Source organism: Dipteris shenzhenensis, chromosome 5 (genome assembly GCF_047967505.1).
Source record: "Dipteris shenzhenensis isolate YYH24624 ecotype China chromosome 5, Dip_SZ_1.0, whole genome shotgun sequence".
NCBI lineage: Eukaryota > Viridiplantae > Streptophyta > Polypodiopsida > Gleicheniales > Dipteridaceae > Dipteris > Dipteris shenzhenensis.
Window position 1 is genome coordinate 59,618,338 of NC_141600.1, and position 26,399 is coordinate 59,644,736.

General features: G+C 44.4%; 1 protein-coding gene across 1 annotated transcript in view; it reads right to left on the reverse strand.

The window, feature by feature from the left end:
- LOC147902253 (uncharacterized) overlaps positions 1-26,399 on the reverse strand; it is a 171,157-nt gene that overhangs the window by 112,324 nt on the left and 32,434 nt on the right. Inside the window, exon 8 of the mRNA XM_087374827.1 lies at positions 7,880-8,075. Within this exon, the coding sequence (XP_087230953.1) occupies positions 7,880-8,075 (196 nt within the window). The remainder of the gene's footprint in view (positions 1-7,879; positions 8,076-26,399) is intronic.

Consider the following 26,399-nt stretch of genomic DNA (forward strand, 5'->3'; position numbering starts at 1 on the left):
ATGAGCATCTAAATCTAAATCTAGCTGATAGGGCAACGTACTATTTAAGATAGAAAGAATTATCGCAATACCAGCAGGCCGCAACTTGGACGAAAACTTCACAAGGTGAAATTTACATGTCCGTTAATACGGCAGAAGCATATACCTCGATGAATCCAAGAACATTCCCAAACTCATCTTCTAAAAACACAACATAGTGCAGTTTCAATCTCACGATAGTCACTCATAATATTGAAAGCCATAAACTCCATCATGCATAGCAGAGACTAGCTACTATGACATCTCCACTGATTTCATCAGCGCCCAACAGTGGGGGTAGACCATAGTATAAAAGTATGCTCTCACACATACAAATCCACACACCCACACATACTTGAGCATCCATTTATACAAAGTTTTCGTACTAAGTTTCTGTCGGCACTCCAAAGGTGAAGGGCAAACTTAGCCATGACGAAGGCTAGCACTAAAGGAGAAGGCTAATTAAAAAGTAGTCCCAATCTCTTCATTCAAGCTACAACTGCTTGTGAAGTCTAAACAATTTCATTTTAGTCTCTCCCAAACGAGCATCTAAATCTAAATCTAGCTGATAAGGCAATGCATTAAGATAGAAAAAATTATCGCAATACAAGCACGGCGCAACTTGGACAAAAACTTCACAAGGTGAAATTTGCATGTTCGCTAATATGGCAGAAGCATATACCTAGATGAATCCAGGAACATTCTCAAACTCGTCCTCTAAAAACACAACATAGTGTAGTTTCAATCTCACGATAGTCACTCATAAGATTGAAAACCATAAACTCCATCATGCATAGTAGGGACTAGCTACTATGACATCCCCACTGACGTCATCAGCACCCAACAGTGGGGATAGACCATAGTATAAAAGTATGCTCTCACACATACAAAGCCACACACCCACACATACTTGACCATCCATTTATACAAAGTCTTCGTACTAAGTTTCTCTCGACACTTGGAGGTGAAGGACAAAGTCAGCCATGACGAAGGTTAGCACTAAAGGAGAAGGCTAATCAAAAAGTAGTCCAAAATCTCTTCATTCAAGCTACAAGTGCTTGAGAGGACTAAACGATTTCATTTTAGTCTCTCCCAGACAAGCATCTAAATCTAGTTGATAGGGCAATGCACCACTTACTATAGAAAGAATTATCGCAATACCAGCACAGCTTGGTTTGCATGATGTGTTTGATGGGTTGCTCCCACCGGCAATGGGCTGCAGTTCAGGACAGCTAGAGTAGAAAATCAGCAAATGCAGCGTGAACAGCAGTATGAGCCCAACATTCGAGACGATGTGGAACAAATCATGAGGGAAGAGAGAACAGCAACTCAAGAGGCTAGATTAGTCCCCACAGGGCTCATTTAAACACTCCAAGAGAGTAAGCTTAAGACCCTTCTCACTAGTATGACAATGGCATGTTCAAGAAGTTCTGCTAACGCACATTTTGTGGACGCTGCTTGGATAAGCAACTTATGGGATGAGGATGAAACTGACAACTCGGAGGATGCTCAAGATAGTGAGCATTGGGTTAGAGCCATTGCGTGCTGAATTGGATTCAATCCACAAAAACATCACATGGGATCTAGTAGAGTTGCCTATAGGCAAAAAGGCTATTAGGACAAAAAGTGTTTATAAGGTGAAAGAAAATACGAAGGTACATTGACACGTAAGGCTATTCGTAGCAAAAGGAGAAAGATTATAATGAGACCTTTGCCCCCACTTTCAAGATGACAACCCTCTAGTGGTGTTATAGCATTGGTTGCTCGTTTCAATTGGCAAGTGCATCAGTTGGATATTAAAATTGCTTTTCTTAATGGGGACTTGCACTAGGAAATCTAGAACGACGGAAAGGTAAAGTGTGTAAGCTGTGTAATGTCATCACCTCAGCCCCACAAATGGGGCCCAATGCTTCTTCTCCAAGCGAAAAAATGTATGCACTAGTCATAATGGCAAGATCGGCAATCCTATGCTAGACTGCCACATGGACAGCACATGGGTGCCCATGTGTGCAACGCATTGCTAGTCAAAAGAGAAGGAATTGTAGGTGGCTATATTTCAAGGATTGGAAACTATTTTTGAGCTTTGACACCTTTGATGTGAAGCTCTTGGAATATGCAATCTCTGCTAACCCAGAACTTCTTGGTAGATGGGTCGTACAGCCAACACTACCCAATGAAGATGTATCCTTGACTCCTTGCATCGAGCTTTGGCATGTGCTCATGTGAAGCATGCATATAGCACAAGAACCAAAAACCTCCAAATGCTTTACCGAGCACCTTTTACCTGATTTGGCTTTATGTAGAGTCTTTCCGTCAAACTAGAAGTACAAAAGCTAAAGAGAAATGAAGAGGAGCACACAGAACACGAAAGAGAATAAAAATGAGGTAACAAAAAAAAATTAAAAAACAAAAGATAGAAATACTTAGCAAGCAAAGCAACACTTATCGTGACTTATGTCATCATGAAAGACCCGCAAAGTCTCTAGGGCAAACCCAGTGCTTAGTAGTCATAATGGCAAGATCAGCAATCATATGCTAGACTACCACATGGACAGCACATGGGTGCCCATGCGTGCAACGCATTGCTAGTCAAAAGAGAAGGAATTGTAGGTGGCTAAATTTCAAGGATTGGAAACTATTTCCAAGCTTCTATACCTTCTTTGATGTGAAGCTCTTGGAATATGCAATCTCTGCTAACCCAGATCTTCTTGGTAGATGGGTCGTACAGCCAACACTACCCAATGAAGATGTATCCTTGACTCCTTGCATTGAGCTTTGGCATGTGCTCATGTGAAGCATGCATATAGCACAAGAACCAAAAACCTCCAAATGCTTTACCAAGCACCTTTTACCTGATTTGGCTTTACATAGAGTCTTTCCATCAAACTAGAAGTACAAAAGCTAAAGAGAAATGAAGAGGAGCACACAGAACACGAAAGAGAATAAAAATGAGGTAACAAAAAAAAATTAAAAAACAAAAGATAGAAATACTTAGCAAGCAAAGCAACACTTATCGTGACTTATGTCATCATGAAAGACCCACGAAGTCTCTAGGGCAAACCCAGTGCTTAGTAAAATACATCAAATAAACAAAAGAGAAAGATAAGAAGAAAGGAAGAAGGTGACTAAGCAAAAATAGACAAACAAATCAAGAAACAAAATCGACCAAAAAACAATGTCACGTCGCCATAGTTTCATGTAATGAGATGAGCCATTGGAGATGGTGCAATCTTACACATATTTGGGGACAGTGTTCACCAGACCAATTTTCACGATGACCCATGCAGGTACAACACGAGTCACGCAAGGGCGGGGTGCTCTAGCCTGACTAGAGAGGCACTGCTTCCAAGTACACTTCCAAGACCCTCCGACGAAGGGTTGGCCCTGGTGAGATCGACTGCCATGTATGCAGCACCTTTCTCGGGGCGTGACATTTCAGTGACAAAGTGGAAGAGATTTAAGAGGCTACAGGTGACTATGGGATTTAGGATGATTCGGATAAGCCCTCAGTCCCCCATCAGTTATACAAGCAGAGTTCGCCATGACCCCTCTCCAGGTTGATGCCATCTTTCAGGCAATGACATTCTTCCACAGAGTTTGGGCCTTACCCTAGTGGAGATTACCAAGGCTAGCATTGGAGTCTTCCGGGCGAATGGCAAAGAGCGGTGTTGATACAGCATGGTACGCACGCGTATCCAGATGGTTTGGTCGCCACGGCATTCAAAGGGACCCTTTCAGTAAAGCATGGATGCACCACCCATGATGATCCCACGACATGAGATCAACCTATCATACAGTTGGACCTCCTCCAACTTCATACGTCTCCGGCTTGAAGGAGGAGACTAGGAGTTCCCCACCAAGATCCAGTTGTAACATGACCACTTCATCAGGGTCTCCGAGTATGGTCTTGTCATCAGACCTCAATATCTCGAGGATAGGAGAGTCTCACATGCACTTAGAATCACCATCGGATAGTTGCGAGTCTCATCACATCAGCTAAGGATTGAGGTAGGAAGAGCTATAGGCATACCTAGAGAGCAGAGGATTTGCAAACTATGCCCAATGGGGGGGGTCAAGACAAAGGAGCACTTTCTATGTGTCTGCCCAGTCTACTATGAGATCTGAGGGCGATATCACCGCCTCTTTCAGAAGGGGCATGGCTTTGGTCTGCTTACACACCTAATCCATTTTCCTGACCAGGTTTGTGTTGGGCTCTATCTGATTGAGATGCGACAACACAAAGATATACTAATGCGACAGACTAGAAAGTAGGAGGAGGCGATGCCACACGTCACCACGATTGACCAAGCACAAACATGTTACAACCTTCTATGCATTTAAGTCAACTCTCGGGGAGGCTAAGGGAGAGGAGCTTGGTGAGATGAGAGTAGCATGGATTAGCAGTGAGAGTCACCGCCACAATGCTGCCAAACGAGAGCCAATTCGGCACGGAGAGGGACCAGAGCAGGCACGATCAAGGTCCGGTCTACTTCAACCCTCCTCAGAGCAAAGAAAGAATTTACAGAATGAAGTTCTTATTTAAAACATAACAACTAAATGAACCTCTTACAATTATGTATTAATTAAAGAAAGAATTATTTATTTATTTTAAAACATCAAAAATTAAATGAACCTCTCACACTTAATGTACAGCTTCCTACAAAGAAGCAAAATTAATTAAAGAATGAATTATTTATTTAAAACATAAAAAACTAAATGAACCTCTTACACTATGTACCGCTTCCTACAAAATACAAAATTACAATCCTAACCTAGAAAGCACATGCCTACTCAATAAAACTATCTTTTGAAACCAAAAGAAAAAAGGGTTGTTCAGCTCCCCGCTTTTTGTTTTCAGCTTATGTTCAATCATTCTAACATGCCTACGGCCGATATATACCTAGATGAATCCGGGAACATTCCCAAACTCATCCTCTACTAAAAACACAACATAGTGCAGTTTCAATCTCACGATAGTCACTCATAAGATTGAAAACCGTAAACTCCATCTCCATAGCAAGGACTAGCTACTACGACATCCCCACTGACGTCATCAGCGCCCAACAGTGGGTGTAGACCATAGTATAAAAATATGCTCTCACACATACAAAAGACTTCATATCTAAGATTGTGCGTACTTTTTTCATTATTTTATTGGATTATACTTCTTGTATATTAGTACTACATTGAGTGATAAAAGTCTTCTTAGTTGTACAGAGGCAAGAATATCTATGGAATTGGGAAGAAATGACTCCATATTTTGCCAAATCAGAAATGTTTTGAGTCAATGTGAGGCATTTCTATAATGTGTAAACCACTATATTCACGCTGTTCAACATTTGTCATATATACCAAGCTCTAATCCTACGGTAGATTGAGAAAGTCTAAGATCTATGAAAACACAAGAATCCCCTCTTGAAGTGCAGTTCAGCTCACAAGAGTCACCAGGATAGATTCCTTCTTCAGTTGCACGAGCGTCTTTGTACATAAAGTCTTGAAAGTCGAGCAGATCTGGTACAAATAAGCCCTTTAAAACATGAAGAAAGTGAAGTTATTGTAAGGAAGGAGGAAACACGGCTCTCCCTACTCGAGAAGCTCCCATTACCTCCCACCCCCGCGTCCTTGCTCACTGTCCTCCGCCGCCTCCCTACTTGCCTTTGCCCCTTCCCCGAGCTCTCATTCCCCCCACCACCCTCAAGCATCTTCTCCCCGTCGCCATCTCTTCTACTGCCCTGTGTCACGGATGTTCATGAAAACAGCCATGGGCGTTTTTTGCTCCCCCACGGTTGTAGCTGCTTGCCACCATGCCTGGTCACACGGCCTCTCTGCCCTCCTACTCGCTGTCTTGCCCACAAAACAGCCTACGGAAACTTTCTCCAACCCTAGCTGGGGTTTCTTTGCCGAGCATTGTCAGGGGTCTTCTTTCCTCCCTTGTTGTTGCATCTGGTTTTCAAGCCGGTTTAGTTGGCTCGCCGCCAACACCTGAGGTACTAAAGCACAAAAATCTTACCTTGCTCTACTTCCCCTTGCTTGGGACTTTTTTGGGCATTTGTACACTGAAGAACACCCCCCCCTCTTTTTTCTTATTTTCCATCCCTCCTTCCCTTCTTTTCCCTCCGCCTATAGCTGTTTTTTGTCTCGCCCTTCGTGACTACCCATGAAAACAAAAAAAGAAGTCAAGAAACTTCCCCCTTTGAGTTTCAGTGTGCAGACACGAGTAAAACTAACAACTGAAGCGACCAATAGCCATGTTCAAGGCCAAAAACAGCCAAAACAAGCTATGCCTTCCTTGAATTTCTTACAAGCACCTCATTAAGATGAAACCAAAATGAGCTGAGGCCCTATTCAAATTTCAGAGGGTTGCTGTCACCAAGTTGTAAATATCCTAAAGTCAAAGTATTGAGTTGACCATTTATTTGATCATAATTAAAGAGTTTTCCATTTGTGTTAATTATGGTCAAAGAGTTCCTTTAATGGTCAAAGAATTGACTATGATCAAAGATACTTAACTCTAGTCAAGTAAGCCTGATTTCGATCGAGGAGAATTGGTTTATTACCAAGAGGGTTAACTGCAGTTAACCAGAGAGCCACAGAGCTGACTACGGTCTGTGAGTGTTGACTTCGATCAACGAGACTTGGCATGCGCCAAGAGGGTTAACTACAGTTAACTGAGTTGTGCCAACTTTGGTTGGAGAGACTTGGCCATACTGTCCCCCTTAATTATGATCAAGAGTGTTGACTCCGGTCAACCAGAGAATATATATTTATATTTGTTTGTGTTATGTTTGCTTGGTGGAAACGCCCACAGTGATTAGAATTTAGGATTAGTCCAGACATTATTATTTCGCATGCGAAGCGCAAACAATTAATGGGTGCCATGGCTATGCACTTTATTTAATTGTTGCATATATAAGAAAGATTCTAAACTTGGGCATTGCGGAGCTTCGCGCGCGATTAGGAGCTATTCGCATGACCAAGTGCAAAGAAGACCCCAAAAGACCTTACCCATAGACATGGGATTAGAACTAGGCTAGAAATTAGACAAGTGGCAACTTGCCATGAGACAATTCACGTTTTGAATTTTGTAACAGCAGCTTCCACGCTGACCTCTTGTACTCAGATTCTCTCTCATGAATAAAATACCTTTGGAGGGGTCCAGCCCGACATGTTGTCCTAGGCCCTAGTTGCTTGGAGGGAGAGGGAGAGAGAGAGAGAGAGACACACACACACACACACACACAGAATTTGTCTGCAAATTACTCATCAGTTGAGAAGGGTGAACAGCGCAAGAAATTGCTAGGAGGATTTCAGTTGCAACAGCGAATGAAACCAAAACTTGGTCATCAGACGTGAAAATGTCCTGCACATACAGCTGCTATGCATGTTTTGTTTTTTTTGGCCTACACATAGGGTTTTGCCTAGAAGGGGGATTTTCATACATCTGGTTCCAATCACTCAAGGAAAACCCCTAATTGTAGGCTACAAACTTCTTCTTTTTATAGGGCGAAGTCCAGTTAGAGTGTTTTACAATTTGCAACCCCCTAAAAGAAGGGGGAAGCAATTACAAGATCAGAAAAGGTCGCTATACAACACACACACACACAACTGTAGGAGCAACAGCATTCAGCATTGTAATCTCGTGATTGTCGTTTAATATTCAATTTTAGAATGCCGTAGAGCCTTTAAAATTTATATCCAAACATCCATTTTAAGAACACAACTACAATCTTGATAGACAGATACTAGGAAAGCCAGCTTGCAGAGCCACTGTCAAAATCTACAATAGAAAGAGAATATCATCAAACCCTCTGAGTACTAGCCATACAATTGATCAAAAATAGTTATGGGTATTAGAACACACCTGAAGAGCTGGAGTCTTTGTTGGGGAGAGTTTGCCCGACAATTTAGCATGGAATACATGAACATCAAACGGAGGATACGTGACCAATATATAGTCTTGCCAAATGTCCATTACGATGGGTTTATCAAGCAATGGCTTCCGACACAAAAGAGAGCTTTCATCTAGGTGATATCGTGGATAAAAGCATAGCTCATACCTGCAAAGTACAGATTTTCAACAGACTGAGCCTACCAAGCAAGGCAACAACAGAGAATGTCCTCAATACCATTCATAAGGGGAAAACAGCACACACATGAAAATGATGCAAAACACAGGCATTCACAATGTTAGATGCCGATTGCATTCATAGTTGGATCAGAAATACATCAGGGACATTGATGTTAGAAATCAACCTACATAGGGTACGCACAGCAGAAGACTGATAGAATAGCCCACAAGCTCATATAGTGTGTGTGGGGAGTGGGTGGTGTGTGTGTGTGTGTGTGGGGGGGGGGGGGGGGGGGGGGGTGTGTGTAGTGAGTGAGGTGTGTGTGAGAGAGAGAGTGAGAGAGACGGCGGAGTGCTGCTGTTCAGCCTTGCCAAGCTTCTGCACAAGCTCCCGCCCTGTCCGTACAGGTGTACGGACGCCGTACACCCAACGTACGGCTGTACGAGCAGCCGCTTTCTCCCTGCGCAGCCCCGAATGTACTCGCCCCTCTTCTAATCGCCATCTCCGTACCTAGTATAAATCCCCCGCTGTCTATCCGTACCTCCCCGCCCTTTTCCGTACAACCTAGATTACCTTACTCCGTCAGCATCCCCGCTCGCCGTTGTTTTCCCGTACAGCTCCTGCGCACCCTAAAAGTACCCCTGTACGATCCAGCCTCCTCTGCAAATTCTCCTCCGTACAGCCGTACGGTCCGTACAGCCCATACAATCCGTACTGTCAGTATTCCTGTTCAGCACTTCGTTCGTACTTCTTGTCTGTACAAACCTTGTTGTATAGTCTCATTTCTCTTCTGCAACTTCATCGATCCCGCTTTGCTTACCTCCATGGAGGATCAGTTTAAAAGCTATTCCCACAAGGAATCGACACGGGACTCCAAAATGCAGCAAGTTGATTTCTCCACTGCAGCTTCCGTAGATGCTCGCTATGTTTATGACATGCTCAAAGATGAATTTCATCACAGCCGGAAGGAGTGGGCTAAACCTCCCCCAGCCATCAAATACAAGTTGAAGCTGCCCTCATTGGTCGCTCCCCTTCGCAAGTTCTCTCAGTAAGCAGTTATCATCTTCTTCCCAGGGAAGTTACCTTCAGCAAATGATGTGGCTCAGTGGGTTCAGGCATTGTTGGGAGGTTGCTTTGTTGAAGGAGTATACTTTGCTTCTCGAGGCTTTTATGAAGTGCACTTTTTGGATGCCTCATATCGTCAGCAGATCTTGGAGATGTCACCACTATTCTATGGCAGACAAATGGTGCATGTCATGCCATGGTCGCCAAATAAGGATTATCACGGTCTCATTCGACACCACTGCCCTGTATGGGTTGAGGTAGTGGACTTTCCGGATTATATGAGGGCTGAGTTACCAAGTTTGGCAGCTACATTGGGGCAAGTTGTACGCCCATCCCGTCCTTCGGGTAATCGCAATCGGTTTTGTGTTCTTTGGGATACACATCACCCAACCCCTCCTTCCATTGCAGTAGAAGTGGAGGATGTTCCCCTGGGTGAAAAATATTTTGACTTGAAATGGGGAGTATTCGCAGGTGCTTGTTTCACATGTCATAAGTTTGGCCACTTAGCCTCACAATGTCCTGCAGTCCTGCATCAACTCCCACCTACAGCTATTGCTCCAGAAAATACTTCCCCCCCAACTTATGGCCCGAGGCCTAAGGCTATGCCTACCAAGCTGGGTGATGTGGCATCTAAATCTGTCCCCAAAGAAAATGTGGTTCAGGTTTCAGCCAAGCAAAAGGATAAGGGAAAGGGCAAAATTTCAAAATCTCATGCTTCTCCCCAGGGTGCCTAGCAGGTATTTGCACTCAAACCACGACCGTTACAATCTCGCCATTGGGATGTTTCAACTTCCACCCCTGGTCAGACCTCTACCCCTGCTGATAGCCTCACTTCTCAACTGTGGGTTGATGTCTTAAAGAGGGGCATCCCTGTACGTGACAATGATGAGGATCATAGAGCTAATGATCCAAGCGGCCAGGTGGATGTTGATGTCATGGCTGAGGCCTGACAGCTTATACTTTACTATGCTTTTTGGTTTGACTGTACATATCTTCTATGTCTACTTCAATTACTTGCATTACATACAATGTTCAGGGTCTTTGCAATGTCAATAAGTGGAGACTTCTCTCGCACTATGTACATAGAATGCACCCCGATGTTATCTCTTTACAGGAACACAATCAACACTTCTTGGCTGGCCAGCAAGGCCACTATGCTGGATATGATATCTTTTATGCTGGTACAATGCATTTTTCGGGAGTTTCCATGCTGGTAAAACATGATATGCAGCCCACGGTTGCTTACAATGACCCTCAGGGTCGATGGATGGTGATCAGATGCATCTATCATGCTGATCTCTATGAAATAGCATCTGTTTATGCCTCTCAGACTTCTGCGACAAGAGCTAGAATGTGGGCCTCCCTCAAACAATATCCATGGTCGTCCAATGCCTTTTTGTGTGGAGACTTCAATAACTCGCATGCCATTCAAGACAATACCACTCATCGTTCGCATATGATCCCCACTGAGCTCCGACATTGGGAAGATATGCTTTCATCCTTGAATGCAGAAGATTTATGGCTTTCAACAAGGGATAGAGATATGGGTTATACATATCATCACAATGCCTTTACTCACTACTCGGCTCGACTTTACAGATGGTATTTGCTGCATGCTCACCAGTATGCTAGTTTTACATGTGCACTATGGGTTGATCATTCCCTCTTGCTATCTGATCACTTCCCAGTATGCTTGACATTATCTACAGCACGTTTGACAGCAGATGATATGCCTTTCTTTGGTCGTCGCCTACTCCATGTTAATAGTGCTTATCTGCTTCATCAACAATTTCAGAACATGGTGAGAGTGGCTGTCTGCCCCCTCCTCTTACATGCTCAGGAGGACATGGATTTTGCTTGGATCAGTCTTGCTCATCGCTTGCAAGCTGTTATTCAAGATTATGGACGGAGTTACATGGGAAACCTCAGGCTCAAGCTGAAATGGGCTCAATCTCACAAGCAACAAATGGATGTAATCAGTTCTCATAGGCAGCTCACCTCCTCTGAACAGGATTCTTGTACTTATGCAGTTCATATCATCCATCAAAATGATCTTCGCAAATTAAAGAAGTGGCAAATCCAAGCTCGCATGAAACCCCTCTTAGATAAGGGCTGCTCCTCTAAAGCCTTTTTTAAAAGCCTCCATGCGGATAGGCGAAAGGAGGACATTTGCAGGATCAAGAAAGATGATGGTACCTGGACCACTTCCAAATCAGAATTGGAATTGCAATGTTCTAGTCATTTCCAACATCTCTTTTCTCCTCAGCCTGATCATTTGATGCAAGTGAATGCAGCCAGATCTCAATTTCTTATGCATGTTCAGCCTATATTGTCTCAGGAACAGGCTCATGCATTGGAGCAGCCCTTTATGCTTAATGAACTGGATGATGCTTTAAGTCATTTACGCAAAGGCAACTCTCCTGGTTGGGATGGATTGACTGTTGAATTTTTCCGTGCGTTTTGGGGTGATCTCAAGAACACTCTTCTTCTAATGATTAATCATGCTTGGGCAAAACAATCTCTCCCTCCTTCTTGGAAACATGGCCTTGTCAAATTGATCCCCAAAAAAAGATTGTGCGAGACTATGGCTGATTGGCGGCCCATATCTCTTATGCCAATTATTTACAAACTCATTGCTAAAATGATTGTCATCAGGGTTCGCTTCATTTTGCAAGCAGGACTTCATCCCAGGCAGTATGGGTTTGTTCCCAGAAGGCAGATTACTGACAATATCTCCAATGCTTTGCTTGCAATTGAGTATGCCAAATATTCTAAACAATATGTTCTCATTCTGCAAGTGGACATTGCGAAAGCATTTGATACTATCCATTGGGATTTCATCTCTCAAACTATGCATAAATTGGGATTTGGCCCTCGGCTGGTCCATATTATTTACTGGCTCTATTCTCATGCCACTGCACAGTGTTTACTTGGTGGTGGGTTGACAAGAACCTGGACAATGACCCGGTCAGTGAGACAGGGTTGCCCTCTTAGTTCCTTGCTGTATGCCATTGCTACCCATCCGTTACTGTTGCACATGGATCATCTTGCAGATACAGGGCAGCTTCATGGCTTGCAAATTCCAGGGGCACAGTCATTTCTTGCACAGGCATATGCTGATGATTCATATTTTATGCCCAGGACTTCTCAAAGTGACCTATCTCATTTGATGCATACTCTGAATGATTTTGGCTTAGCTGCTGGACTGCATATCAATTTTCAGAAATCAAATCTCCTAGCATTGAAAGAAGCTGATTGGCATACACTTCTTTGGCCAGGCAACATCATCTCTTCCCATACTATTGTGAGGCATCTAGGGTATCCCATTGGCTGGAATATTACCCCGCATCAACAGCTCGACTGGGTGCTTCAAAAGATCAACAAGAAGCTGGAATACTGGCATTTGTCCACTTGGCTGTTCAACTTCGGATAGTACAGTCCATCATTATGGCATATGTGCAGTTTTATCTGCCTCTTCTTCCCTGGTCTTTTAAGCATTTGGCTTCCTATATGTCCCAGGCCATGGAGATATTTTGGAAAAGCAAATCTCATAAAAAGGCTTTGCGACTACTACCCATGCAGTCTATCTGTTCACCTAAGACCCATGGGGGGCTGAATATTCTCAATCTTCAGATTCACATGCTGGCAAGAAAGAGCACTATGATTGCTGATTTTCTTCAGCAAAAACAGCCATGGGCTATTCTGCTAGCAGCCATGTGTGGAAACATGACATCCCATGCATATGGGCATTGGATTACAGATCACTGGGAAGCAGTCATGACCACATTTCAGGGGAAAATTCCTGGTTGTCCTCTTTCTACTGCTTTTATTCATGATTGGAAGAGCATTCTCTCTTATGCTAAATGGACAGGTGCTTCTTCTCATCATGGTAATTCCCTTCGCTTGGAAAGCATTCATTGGAGCAAGGTGTTTGAATCGCCTCTAGCTTTACAGGCACCTATTAAAGCATATAATCTTATGAAATTGGGCATAAGATTTGTTGGAGATGTTGTGGATCAACAAGGTTATATGCTTTCATTTCCACAAGCTTGCAGGACATTCTCCTTGGGTCTACATCATAGGTCCATCTGGAGAACACTTTCAACTATGTTACAACCATTTGTTCATGTTCCTCCACTGTTTGCACAGGACAGATTACTGGACTGGAATTTGACTTCCTTATCTCCTGCTACCTATTCGCTTTCCATGCATAATCTGGCCTCCTCGACAGTCTACAGATTTCTTCTTCCACCGCCATGGATTGATAAGCATGCCAACACTCTTTGGAATCTGGATAGGCGTTTATCTTGTGGCAATCACGACTCATGAAAATTTGGAAAGCCAAATTGCCATTGAAACAGAGGCTTTTCTTTTGGAGATGTATAGTGGGAGCTTTCTCCATCGGGGCCAAATTGGCAGCACGTCGCATTGCTTCCCCTTCCTGCCCCCGTTGCTCTCATCACCGCGAGACAGTTCCCCATCTACTATGGTCTTGCCCGCACTCTCGGATATTGATCACTCATGTCTCTCATTTGCTGCGGCTTCGGTTTCCCTCTATCAGATTCGGGAAACTCTTCTAGATGTTTGGATGCCTCTCATCTCAAATGTCTCCATTCCTCCTTTTCTTTCACTAGACTCGTTTCTGGGTACTATGGACCATTTGGACACAGAGATTGCATTCTAGGATGGGCCAACAGCTCCCTCAGGCATATGTTTTCTTCAGAATGTCCCTCAAGCAATCCCTATATGATAGTTATGCTGCAAAGGACTTGGATGCTACTAGCCTTGAAGTGTTTTCTGACTGTTTTTGAGTTCTTCCATTAGGCTCTCTTTTGGAGTCTAATGTTATGTACATTGATTTCATGTTAATAATATAGTTACTGGATTCACAAAAAAGTGTGTGAGGAGTGGGATAGCAAACTTCTTAACTTATGTGCTTCAAAAGATGTGCAAAGTAGTAAATAGACAATGATCCAGCCAGAAATGGAAACCACGACAAGAATATATTTCTGTCTAAAGCTATGGACACAATACAAAAGAGATAGATCCAAAGTCCCACCTCAGCGTGGTCGTTTGATCTTGTCACAAGGTGCTTCTACTATCTACCGCATATCTCTAGATCACTGAGCCCGCGTTTGCTCTCCGTCCAAAGGCCGCAGCTCCTTGCTGCCCTAGAAGACAGCCAAGGCACCAGCCCTATGTGAGCTCAGTCTGAAGCCTTTCTTGAACTCCTCTGCCTCGTGAATGTAGGCCTGAGGGTGTGTGAACTGCTCGTGTCCCTTTCACGCCAGATAAGCCTTTTTCACCCTTCATGATCCCACAGGAGCCCATCACGAACCCTCACACTCCCTCACCAGCGGTGGCACCCCGCAGCACCTCTTCCGCCTCCTCCTATGAGACAGCTCGCACGGTTTTTAGTCGCTCCTCCAATCTGTCCCCGAGGAGTCCAAGAAAGGCTGCCGACTGAGCTCACATAGGGCTGGTGCCTTGGCTGTCTTCTAGGGCAGCAGGGAGCTGAGGCCTTTGGACGGAGAGTCTACATATGCTCCCGGTGAAGCACATGGGCTCAGTGATCTAGAGATATGCGGTAGATAGAGATATGTAGGCCTGAGGGTGTGTGAACTGCTGCTCTTTGTTTGCTGGACTGCTGCTCTTTGTTAGCTGGGCCCTAAAAAATACCGACTGGTCTGCACTAAACGGGCCTACTCAGTCTGCCCTACAGCGGATTCAACAGCTCCATAAAACCGCCGCTAGCTCAAAACTAGGGGCCCTTGGCCCACAAATCTAGGGCACTGGCCCTCACATCAAGGCAGGGACCCAGCCCCTAGGTCTGCCCTATATAAGGCCTGGTTGGCTGACTCCAAGCAGCCCAACCAGCCTCTCTCTTGGCCAACCCATGTGCTGATCTGTCCCGCCTCTACTGCGCCCTCTTTTGGTACCCTGAACTGACAGACGTGAGCACCTCAGTCCCGTACTGATCCGTACTTTTGTTCATGCCATTCGGGAGCTCATAGCCTCTGCTCTTGGGTCCCTGCTGCTGCCCTCTGCTCCACCTTGTGCTCCTACAGATTCTGCCTGGCAGCGAGGTACCCTTGTCCTCTCTTCTCTCTTTTCTGGGCATATGCTGCCCTAGGTCTCCTTCCCCCACGCTCTCCTCATTTGGGGGCTTACAAATGCGGAGGTGACCTTTCCAACGTATTCCCAAACATTGAGCGAGATTTTCCAAGCAAAGAAAAACCAACCGAAACTTTCTAAAACGGGCATGCATATGCATCATCACCATTGTTGAATTTGAGGCCTCTTTGTCTCATAAATTCTTGAATGTTTAGAGTGTGTGCTTGAAGATGTGTCCTTGAATAATTTCTCACACGTGCTCTAGTCCTTAGTTGCTTTTACAATTACATTAATGATGAAAATCACTAAAACAAGAGCACCTATGCCGAGAAGAAGAACAAGTAACCAGTGGTAAAAATGGACGGACTACAGTCACAAGCAACAGATACGTTGATGCATGCATCATCACCATCATTGAGTTTGAGGACTCTCATAATTTAGGGTGTGTGCTTGAAGATGTGCATTGTCCTCTATCTTTGGGGCTTGTCTCCTCATTTTGGGTGCAAAGAAATGCAAAGTTCTTGGCTGCTAACGCTAACAACGGGCTAATGCACAAGAGAGGGCCAAAGCATGAGAATCAGCTATTTGAACAAGGATTAGTCTATGCATTTCTCCCATGCTTTAACAATTTATGAATGTTTAGGGTGTGTGCTTGAAGATGTGCATTGTCCTCTATCTTTGGGGCTTGTCTCCTCATTTTGGGTTCAAACAAATGCAAAGTTCTTGGCTGCTAATGCTAACAACGGGCTAATGCACAAGAGAGGGTCAAAGCATGAGAATTATATACCTTTGTAAGACTAGAATAAGTCCAATCATACAAATTTAGAGTTTTTGTTGTCCTAAAGACCAAAGCATGAGAATTAGCTATTTGAATGAGGATTAGTCTGTGCATTTCTCCCATGCTTTAACCATTTGTCTTTCCATTCATTTGTTTCATGCCTTTTCATTCAAATTTGCCATGCATGCATTGTGAATAATTTACATGATCTCATTAAAATGATCATCAAAAGACTAATCTATCTATCATCACATGTAACATTATCATAATGTTTCCTTGAGACTTTACCCTTCCCGTATTACCATTTATAAGCAACTACATTCAATTTCTCCTAAATATCACCAAAACATGTAGCATTTCATAGCATTTCTGGGAAAGTATTTTTGCACGCTAGAACATGTTGCGCTAGCATGAATTGTTATTGACCACCCTAAGCGCCTGACACGCTTCTGTTACTTTGCTAATCTAGTATTTTGTTCACTAGCTGAGCATGTTACCGTTTTAGCTTTTGCTTTCAGTTCTCAGCAAAGGGTCTTAGTGAACTCTTTGCTTCAGCCCTTAGTTGCTTGTATGAGGTACTTCTTGGATTCGCACTTTGTCTCATAGGCCCGCAAGGCCTCTTGCAGACCTCTCTCTCTCTCTCTCTCTCTCTCTCTCTCTCTCTCTCTCTCTCTCTCTGGCTAGAGAGACAATGCTTCCACTCCCACTTCCAAGACCCTCGGACCAAGGCTCTTCTCTTCGACTCCTTGGTTCGACCAGTCAGTATGTATGGTAGTCCTTGTTGGGGGCCTGACATGTCAGAGATAGAGTGGACCCGGGTGGAGCGCCTGCAGATCCTCATGCTCTCACGGATGATCCGAGGGAAACCGTCTATACCACATCACATCATTCAGGCCGAGTTTGGTGCTTCTCCAATCCACCTAGATGCAACCTTTCAAACCATCAGACTTAGGATTCAGCACGGGTGATGATGCTCGTTTCAGTACCTCCACCCTTACTGTGATTTGTATCAGGTTTTCTTTCAGTCTCATAGACCCATCGGTCTTCCAAAGACTCTAATAAAATTTCTTTCTTTTCTTTCTCTCTCTCTCCGTACCGCTCCCGCCCGTACAGCCCCGTCTGTGCCCCTCTGTCCGTACTTCTCCGTTCGTACAACCCCGTTGCCCGTCAGCAGCAAACACACAAACAGTAACCTTGAGTTGGGCTAAACCCCAAACCCAACCCCAGGGTTAGGTTCAGCTAGGGGGTTCAACAGACAGCCAATTATGGACTGACCTACTCTCTCCTCCAAGTCCCCCTCAACTCCTTCAACCTCCATCAGGACTCGGTACTCCACAGTTGCAGCCATGACACCCTCTCCTTATGCACGAAATTACCAACAAGAAGGCTCAAAACAACCCATCCTTGGGCAACAAGATCAGACTTTTTATCTGCAGCAAGCAGTGAGAGAGCTACGATTGGAACTGGCAAAAGCAAAGGCTAGACTTCACATTCTGGAAGGGCCTGTTAAGCAGGCAGTAATTGATGAGGCTGTAAAATCTTGTAAGGATTCCCTCTCTACCCCGCAACTAGTCTCTATAGTCAAAGATCTTGTTCGCATTGAAGTACAAACTGCTAAGACGGAAGTGATTGTGGAAGTGGACACCAAAGCAAGTAAGTCTAATGTTCAAGCAGAGATCAAAGAACACGAAGCTAGAAGTGATAATGCGCTGAAGATTAGAATAGGGGGACTCCCAAAAGATTTATACAAAGACGAGGACACACATAGTGAAATATTGACAAAGATCAAAGCAAGCTTGCCCAACATTGATTGGGTGGATGATGATGAGCAGGATGATGATGACTCCAGGCCAACTTCTATTATGCACTATAAAGGTCATGCAATCTTTACACTGAAGTCAGAAGATATGCGGATCAAGCTTCTTCGGCAATCTTACAAGCTGAAGGGTACCAAAGTATGGATAGCAGAGGAGCTTACAAAGGCTCAACTCAAGAATAAGGCAACTGAATTAGCTAAAGTCAAGGCTGCTAGAGAAAGGATGGAAATGGGCAGCCCTAATCAGAGAGTTTAAATCAAAACCAAAAGACTCTCAGTCTTAAACTGATATATGGCTGTTTACTCTTTCAGACTATTATGTCGGTACTCTAAAATAATGTGCATTGCTTTTTACACTTATTGGGAGCTGCCATGTGCCCTCCCTAAAGCAGATGTACTAGAGGGTTTCTTGCTGTCCCATGTCTCTAGTGGACGTTAATAGACTTTCTTTCTTTCTCTCGCGCACGCGCATTAGGTGCTACACACCCCGGCTAGGCTTTCTACCTTCCCTCTTGTTTGCAGGCTGCTATAAGCTCACCTGCAGGTCGTGGACCTGCTCCAGGCCCGTATGGAGCAGCTCCACCACAGCCTCTTGGCCACAACACAGCTTGACGGGCCTCCGCGGGCCTGTTCGACCTGCTACAAACCCCCAAGGGCCTGCTCCAACATGGCAGGACCTGTCTTGTCAAGAGCCTTTGAGTGGAGCCTTGGATGACTGCATCAGCCCTCCAAATCTGCCTTAGGATTGCTTCAGAATTGGGTCTGTGTTACGCTCTAGCCGAGGTGGCATGACCTCGGAAGAATCAGTCAACATTTCCCTTAAAGGATCTATCTTTGTAATATATTTGTTTGCGCTTCATGTAAATGATCGGGAGGGAATTAATGTCAAGGTCCTAGGTGAGGGCTGATAGCACCAGACTAGGTAGATCTAAGGCCAAGGGCCTAATGCAAAGGTTGTGCCCAGGGGCAAAGAATTTAATGCATCCCAAGAGGGGTGAAATGTTGCATTAGAAAGGCCCTATATGGATGACATGTGGCATCTAGATCTATCTAGGGAATTGGGGCTTGTTGAGGCTTGAGAGAGAAGAGAAGGAAACTATTCACATATGATTTCAAACGGAATATCTCTGTCTGCTAGTCAGCCTCAGCAAGATTTGGCTGGGAGGTGATTCATGGTGCTGCTCCCGTGATCTGCAGTAGAAATTAGATAGTTATTTGTTACATTTTGGTATCAGAGCCCAGGCCAGGCACGGGAAACGTGACGTGCAAGAGCGGGACACGCAGGTGTCTAAGCTATTGCTGGAGCGGAGAGTTCCCGTAAGGCAATTCGATGGAATTGAAGGGTCGCAGGTTATAAGGAAATGTCCATGAGGCTTGGTGGCTGACGACGGATAGGCGTGGAGCGTAGGTGGCGAGTCGTCCAACTGTGACCTTCACGTGATGGATAGAGATGGATCGTCGAAGGACCTGAGCGCCAAATCGACGGGCTGACTGTGTGATGCTGCGACATGACGACGGACAATTGGCCTACGTATCGATTGGCGCTGGACTACATTAACGGAGATCCCATGCAGGGCAATCGACGAATATCGAAGTGATCTCTGTTGACGTAGATTGCGACGAGAAGTGGGGCATAGTTGTAGCTAGTCTTAACATTTGGTCATAAACCCCACGCGACGGGCAGACTGCAACGACGCAGTGGACGATAGCGTGGAGCGCTAGTCGACGAGAAGGTGGCCGTAATCAGGATGTGGGCAGCGAATACGTGAGCGGTGATCTGGAGCGCAGGTGTGACAAGGATCGGCGTGGGCATGAGATGCACGTGTGCTGTTCAACAGTCACGGGATCTGGCCGTCTCCTTTGTTGACGCCAGGTAAATATCAGAGGCAATATATTCATTGGGTAAATGGGATCGTGTTACGGGAGGCCTTCAAAGCGATAAGTGGAAGAGGGGGGCTGGTGAAGGTAGACGATAGGTTGACGAACAACCTATCTGTTTCGTCCAAGGCCACGCAGACCTCTCTTAGGCTGTGACAGATTCCAAACAGAGAGCCACGCTTTGACAGAAGTAAAAGAAAACAAAGATCGTATCAGTTGCGAGCAGACAGTATGTGGAGGCTACAGGCTTCGGGGACTCGAATTGCGTGGAGCTTCCAGGGAGCATCAATTTTTCCTTCATTATAAGATTTCAGTTTTTTTTTGTGCAGCCTATTATTTCTGTACAGCAGAGTCTACAGTTTACTATGCCTATGTGTATGCATGTGTGCTTCAGTCAGAGTCAGTTTGCAGGAATTTCCCTAGTATAGGGAAAAGCGCCACCTGAGATATATGCCTGTGTTAAATGCCTGATCAGTGTGAATGTGGGATTGCAGGAATTCCCTAGTATAGGGAATTGTGTCAGACTGTTAGTACACTGAATTGTGTCAGCTTGTAAATACAGCTTTCTAGTGGTGTTTTTTTTTTTTTTAAACCCCAAAACAAAACAAAACACAAAACACCCATTGAACGGAATGGAAGCAGAAGAAGGAGCTTCCAGGAGGGACCCTGGTGAATCAGGAGTCCGGCCGACCTAGCAGGTGTCGCGCCCAGTGGCTCACACTTTATCTGGCAGGATTGCATTGCTGGAGGATGTCTTGCAACAGTTGTTAGCGCAGCAATTACAGGCCGATGCAGGGCAGTCCGAACTTAGGAGAGCGATACATAGTTTGTCTGCCAGACCTTCTCGAGAGGAGAAGGGAAAGGCTCCAATGGAACCGGAGTCTAGTGTCCATACGGTCGAGCCTAGGAAGGCTAAAGTGCCAAATATTGCCAATTACAAACCGGAAAAGTATTCTGGTCGGATGAACGACCGTAGCTCCGATGTCATTGAGACCTGGTTACACAAATGGGACGAGGCGTTCGCCATCTGTGAAATCAGAAATGACATCAAGAAGATCCGTGAGGCCACCCACATGTTTAGAGGCAGCAGATCGGAGGTGGATTAAACAACAAAAAGATGGTATAGCATCCACTACCTAGGAGGGGTTTAAAAGAGAGTTCAGAAAACACTTCTTACCTCCTGACGAAGCATCCCGAGCTTGGGATCAATATAGGAACCTTCGTCAGAGAAATTTATCAGTGGCAGAGTACACTGATAAGTTTCGAGAGAGTGTAATGAAGGTTGACGAACCCCTGCCTCAATCAATCCAAATGAAAGATTTCATTTTTAGATTGAATGATCGAATAAAAATGGAAGTTCGGGCTAAGTACGCGAACACGTTAGATGATGCAATAGCTATAGCCCTGAACTATGAGGATGCCAAGGGCAGCAAGCCAAGTGGGTTTGCACAGGTCGAAACCCAGTATGGGTATCTGAAGAAATCTGGGTTTAAGAAGAAGTGGACTAGTAGAGTGAGTGTTTCGCAGCCGAGTGGTCAAGCCAAGCAGGCGAGACCGGCTGAAACTCCTAAACCAAGTACCACCATTGGAGTGAAAAGGAAAGTAACCCCAATGGCAGCCCGGGCTTGGTCTAAGTCTCCCTTGAACCCAGAACAAAGGGAAAAAGCGAGGAGAGAAGGCTTTTGTTTTGGTTGCCTTCGGCCTCATCAGTGAAAGGATTGTCCACGTAACAAAGATTGTCGGATCGCTGAGATGGTGATCTCAGAGTGCGACGTGGAGATGGAGGGAAGTCCCAGAGCTGAAGAGATGCAGATTCAGCTAGCGGGATCTTCTCAGAGGTTAGTACCTTGTTTGTTATGTGTGTCTGTTGCTAAGCTAGTGACGAGTGCACCTGATAACATCCTATCTAAGGCCGCAGCAACGGGGTATACAGCCTTTAATGATACGGAGTTAATTAAAATGAAAGGGCAAGTGGCCAATCATGATGTCATTGTGTTGTTTGACTCGGCGTCAACTCACAATGTAATTAACTCCAAGCTCGTGAAGAGGCTGAGATTAAAGACAAGCCCATCTGACTATGCGTATATAGTCAGGATGGCAGATGGAAGTTCAACTGAAGTATGGGACCAAAGGGTTACCCAGTTGGAGCTTCGGATTCAGGACTATGCTGAGAAGCTTGATTTTGAAATGACCAAGCTTGCTCATGCAGATATAGCCTTGGGTATGGCGTAGCATTCTAGGAAGAATCCAGCCATTGATTGGAAAAAGCACGTATATCAATTCAAGATGAATGATGTGCTTTATGTCTTGCGAGGTGAGAAAGATGTACCTCCGGGACCGTTGGTTTCCGTGATGGAAATCCGAAAAGCTAAAGAAGAGTTTTTATTCCTTTGCACAGCATCGGTAGAGCCGGTTGATGATTCTTCGGCTAGCACTAATGTTACGCAAAGTGGTGAGATGGCCAAGCTGGCTAATCTTATAACAAAGGAGTTCTCTAAATGTTTTAGGGATGAACTACCTTATGGGTTATCTCCAATGCGGAATGTTCAGCATAGGATTGAACTGATTCCGAGGGCAGAACCTATAAATAGACCTCCCTATAGAATGAGTTTTACTGAAGAGGCGGAGGTGCGTAGACAACTGGAAGAATACCTCAAGTTGGGGCAGATTCAACTAAGTTTCTCACCTTTTGATTCGCCAGTGATATTAAAGAAGAAAAAGGATGATACGTTTCGCCTCTGTATAGATTACAGAGCATTGAATAATATCACTGTTAAGCATAGGTATCCGATGGCTCGGATTGATGATTTGCTAGATGCATTACATGGAGCCGTGATTTTCAGCAAGATAGATCTTAAGTGTGGCTACCATCAAATCCGGATTAGAGCCGAGGATGTGCATAAAACCGCTTTCAGAAGCAGGTTTGGTCATTATGAGTTCTTGGTAATGCCCTTCGGACTTACCAATGCTCCGGCTATATTCGTCATGCTTATGAACGATTTACTACGTCCGTATATTGGAAAGTTCGTAGTACATTTTATTGACAATATCCTGATATTCAATAAAAGTATTACTGAGCATCGTGAATACTTAAGAGTAGTGTTCAGTACTTTGAGGAAAGCCAGTCTCTATGTAAATAAAAAGAAAACTATACTGTGTATGGTTAGGCTTGAATATTTAGGGTTCATAATTACTCCACAGGGGGTAGAAATGGATCCGAAGAAAGTGGTTGCGATACTGACTTGGCCAGTCCCTCAGAGTCCGACCGCGTTGCGATCATTCTTGGGATTTGTCCAGTTTTATAGAAGGCATATCAAAGGATATTCCGGAATAGTATTGCCATTGACTGATCTGACCTCAGATAAAGTACCTTTTATATGGGGACAGAATCAACAAGAAAGTTTTAACACCATAAAACAAGCTGTGGTCTCAGGACCGGTGTTAAAAATAGTTAATCCCCAGAAACTATTGTTCCTAGAAACCGATGCAAGTGGCATTGCGGTGGGAGCAGTCCTCCTTCAAGAGGGAAGGCCAGTAGCCTTTGAAAGCAAGAAGCTTTCTCCCTCTCAAAGGAATTGGCCAACTCATGAATTGGAGTTGTATGCTGTTATCCATGCTTTGAAAGCATGGAAGCATTATTTGTATGGTTCAGAGTTTTATGTGGATGTGTATCATGATACTCTGAAACATTTTTGTAAACAGCCTGACCTGAGGGGCCGCCAAGCTAGGTGGGCAGAGCTCATGCAGGAGTTTAATTTAACGATTCGGTACCGAAGAGGAAAAGACAATAAGATTGCTGATGCGTTGTCTCGCATTATGCACAACCTGAGTTTCACGGTATTAGAGAGTGCTCTCATGACCGAGATAAGAGAAACTCAAAAAGTGAATGAGTTTGTCCAGAGCTTATGGCCTAAAGCTCATGTGTTAAAACCCGGGAAAAATGAAAAGGATGACCTGGCATCCAGAAAAGGCCAAACTTATGCAAGATATACCATAAGGGATGGTATGCTGAAAAGGAATGGCAAGGTAGTAGTTCCTAGTCAGAATGATCTCAGGCAGAGAGTCATTCGACAGTGCCATGATAGCCCATGTGCGGGACATCTAGGGATAGAAAAGACATATGATCTCGTGAAGCGAGATTTCTTTTGGCCAAAGATGAAAAAGCATATTCATGAATATGTGACACGGTGTTTCTCGTGTCAGGTAAGTAAGGCCGAGCGGATGAAGCCACCCGGACTTTTACAGCCCTTGGAAATACCACTAAGTAAGTGGGAGAGCATTTCCATGGACTTTGTTGTAGGGCTACCTACGACACAAGGAGGGTATGATTCTATCCTTGTGGTGGTTGATCGTCTAACCAAGATGGCTCAGTTCATTCCGACTAGAGAGTCTATTAGTGCCCCGTAAGTAGCGGATTTCTTCATTAGACATATATTTCGTCTGCATGGATTTCCTAGATCCATAGTGTCAGACAGAGATGTCAGATTTACCGGTCATTTTTGGACAGCGGTATTTGAGACACTAAGGACTAAGTTGGGAATGAGTAGTGGGGATCATCCTGAGACGGATGGTCAGACGGAGAGAGTCAACCAGACTTTAGAGGATATGCTGAGAGCATATGTGTCATTGAGGCAACATACATGGGACAAGTGGTTGCCATTGTTGGAGTTTGCCTACAATGATAGAAAACATTCCTCTACCGGGTTCAGTCCGTTTGAACTGAACTATGGTTATAGACCAGTCAATCCAACTAAGTTGGAGTACCTCAGAAAGTGCCTAGTGCCGCGAACTTTGTGGTTCAGATCCGGGAGATGCTAGCACTTGCGAGAGCTAATATCCGCCAAGCTATGGATAGAGCCAAGGTGTATGCGGATGAAAACCGGTCTATAAGAGTATTTAAGGAAGGAGAAAAAGTTTTTCTCAGAGTTCCTTCGCACTCGAAGTCGTTGACTTTAGGAGTGCTCCTCAAATGAGACACCGTGAACCTCTGTTGTAGTTGCATGTATCTCCTCGGAGGGCTCTTTAAGTAGAGCTTGTTCTTCAACAAGGAGATTGGCACGGTGCTTCTCTTGTTCATGTTCCTTCTTCTTGAAGCAATGAGCTTCAATGTGTCCTTTCCTCTTGCAAAACCTGCAAATAATGTTCTTGTTGGTCTTCCATTTGCTTGTGGAAGCAAATGCTCGATCACCAGGAGAGGCAAGAGGGGCTTCCTTATTGCACGATCGTCCTCAAAGAGTAGTGCCACGTGCCACTGTGGGATAAGTCCCATAGTGACACATGGCACTCACACATGACTCACACAATCACTAGTACTATATCTCCTAGTACTACACACTAACACATCACATCAACACACTCTTTGGCTATGATATCCCCCAACAATAGAATATGACTTTATAGAGAGAGGCATTTTCATACAAGATGCTTTTACCATAGGGTTACAAGAAAACAAACGCTCAAAGGAGCCCTTCAGGTAGCTTTGGACAATCATGGGAAAGATGGCCGATCATCCCACATTTGCAGTTCTTTTTCAATGAATCCTTCTTGATGAATCCTTCTTAAACACAAGATTTGGTGTGCCTCTTCTTCTTGCAAAAGATACACTTTAGATGTGATTTCCCGGTCATGGAAAGAGCCTGTGAAGTGGTTATCGAGGAGGTGGATGCTGATGAAGAGGCCTTGTCCCGAACTTTCTTCTCTTCCTCTAAAAGAGAGGAAACACATCGCTCAAAGGTGGGTTTTGGAAGATTCTTGAGAGTGGTTACAAAGCTATCATATGCAGGTGGCATAGACTTGAGGAGGACCGCTATAACATCTTCTATGTCCACCTTTGAATTACTGAACGCCAACTGAGCCATGATGCTTTTTAAACTTGCTATATGGGCACCAAGATCTTCTCCCTCTCGCATATTCAAATCATAAAATTGGATTTTAAGAGCAAGTTTGGAATTTTTTATCTTCACAGCGTTAAGCTTGTCGAGTTCCTCCCACATATCCTTTGCCATTGTAAGCTTCGAGACATGAGGGATGAGATCTTGGGTGAGGTTTAAGGCGATGATTGACTACGCCTTCGCATCATCATCTTTGTCTTCCTCATTCCATCTCAGATCTTTCTCGATCCCTTCACAAGAGAGCACACTTCCTAAAACATAAGAAGGTATCCGATTGATACCCACCAAGTATGGAACCCCATTCCATCAAACTTATCAACCGCAATAGTATCTTTGGCCATGGAAAGGTCTTACTGGGGTTTATGGAACACCCCACAGTGTCTAATCCCTTACAAATAAATGGCAATCAAAACTCAAGGTGATGCTGAAAATATGGGCTGAACAAAAACATTACTTCCTATCCTTCTCTTGATAAATAAAGACAAAATAAGGCAGTCAACTCAATGGTTCACCTACATAACAACCTTAGCCAAAGAATGCCCAAAAAAATTTGCCACGTGTTGATCAAATATAACTTTAGAAAGAAACCTTAGCAAAAACGAATCTGTGAATTCATCATCAACGTCGCGGAGGAAATTGTCGAGAAGAAGAAGCTCCTTTAGAACTCCACACTCACCGCATCAGGCCATCAAGAACCACGTTTCAGGAGGAGCATGCTTCAATATTGTGCTGGGAACAAGCAACAACAACAGATGAAGCTTCTTCTCAAA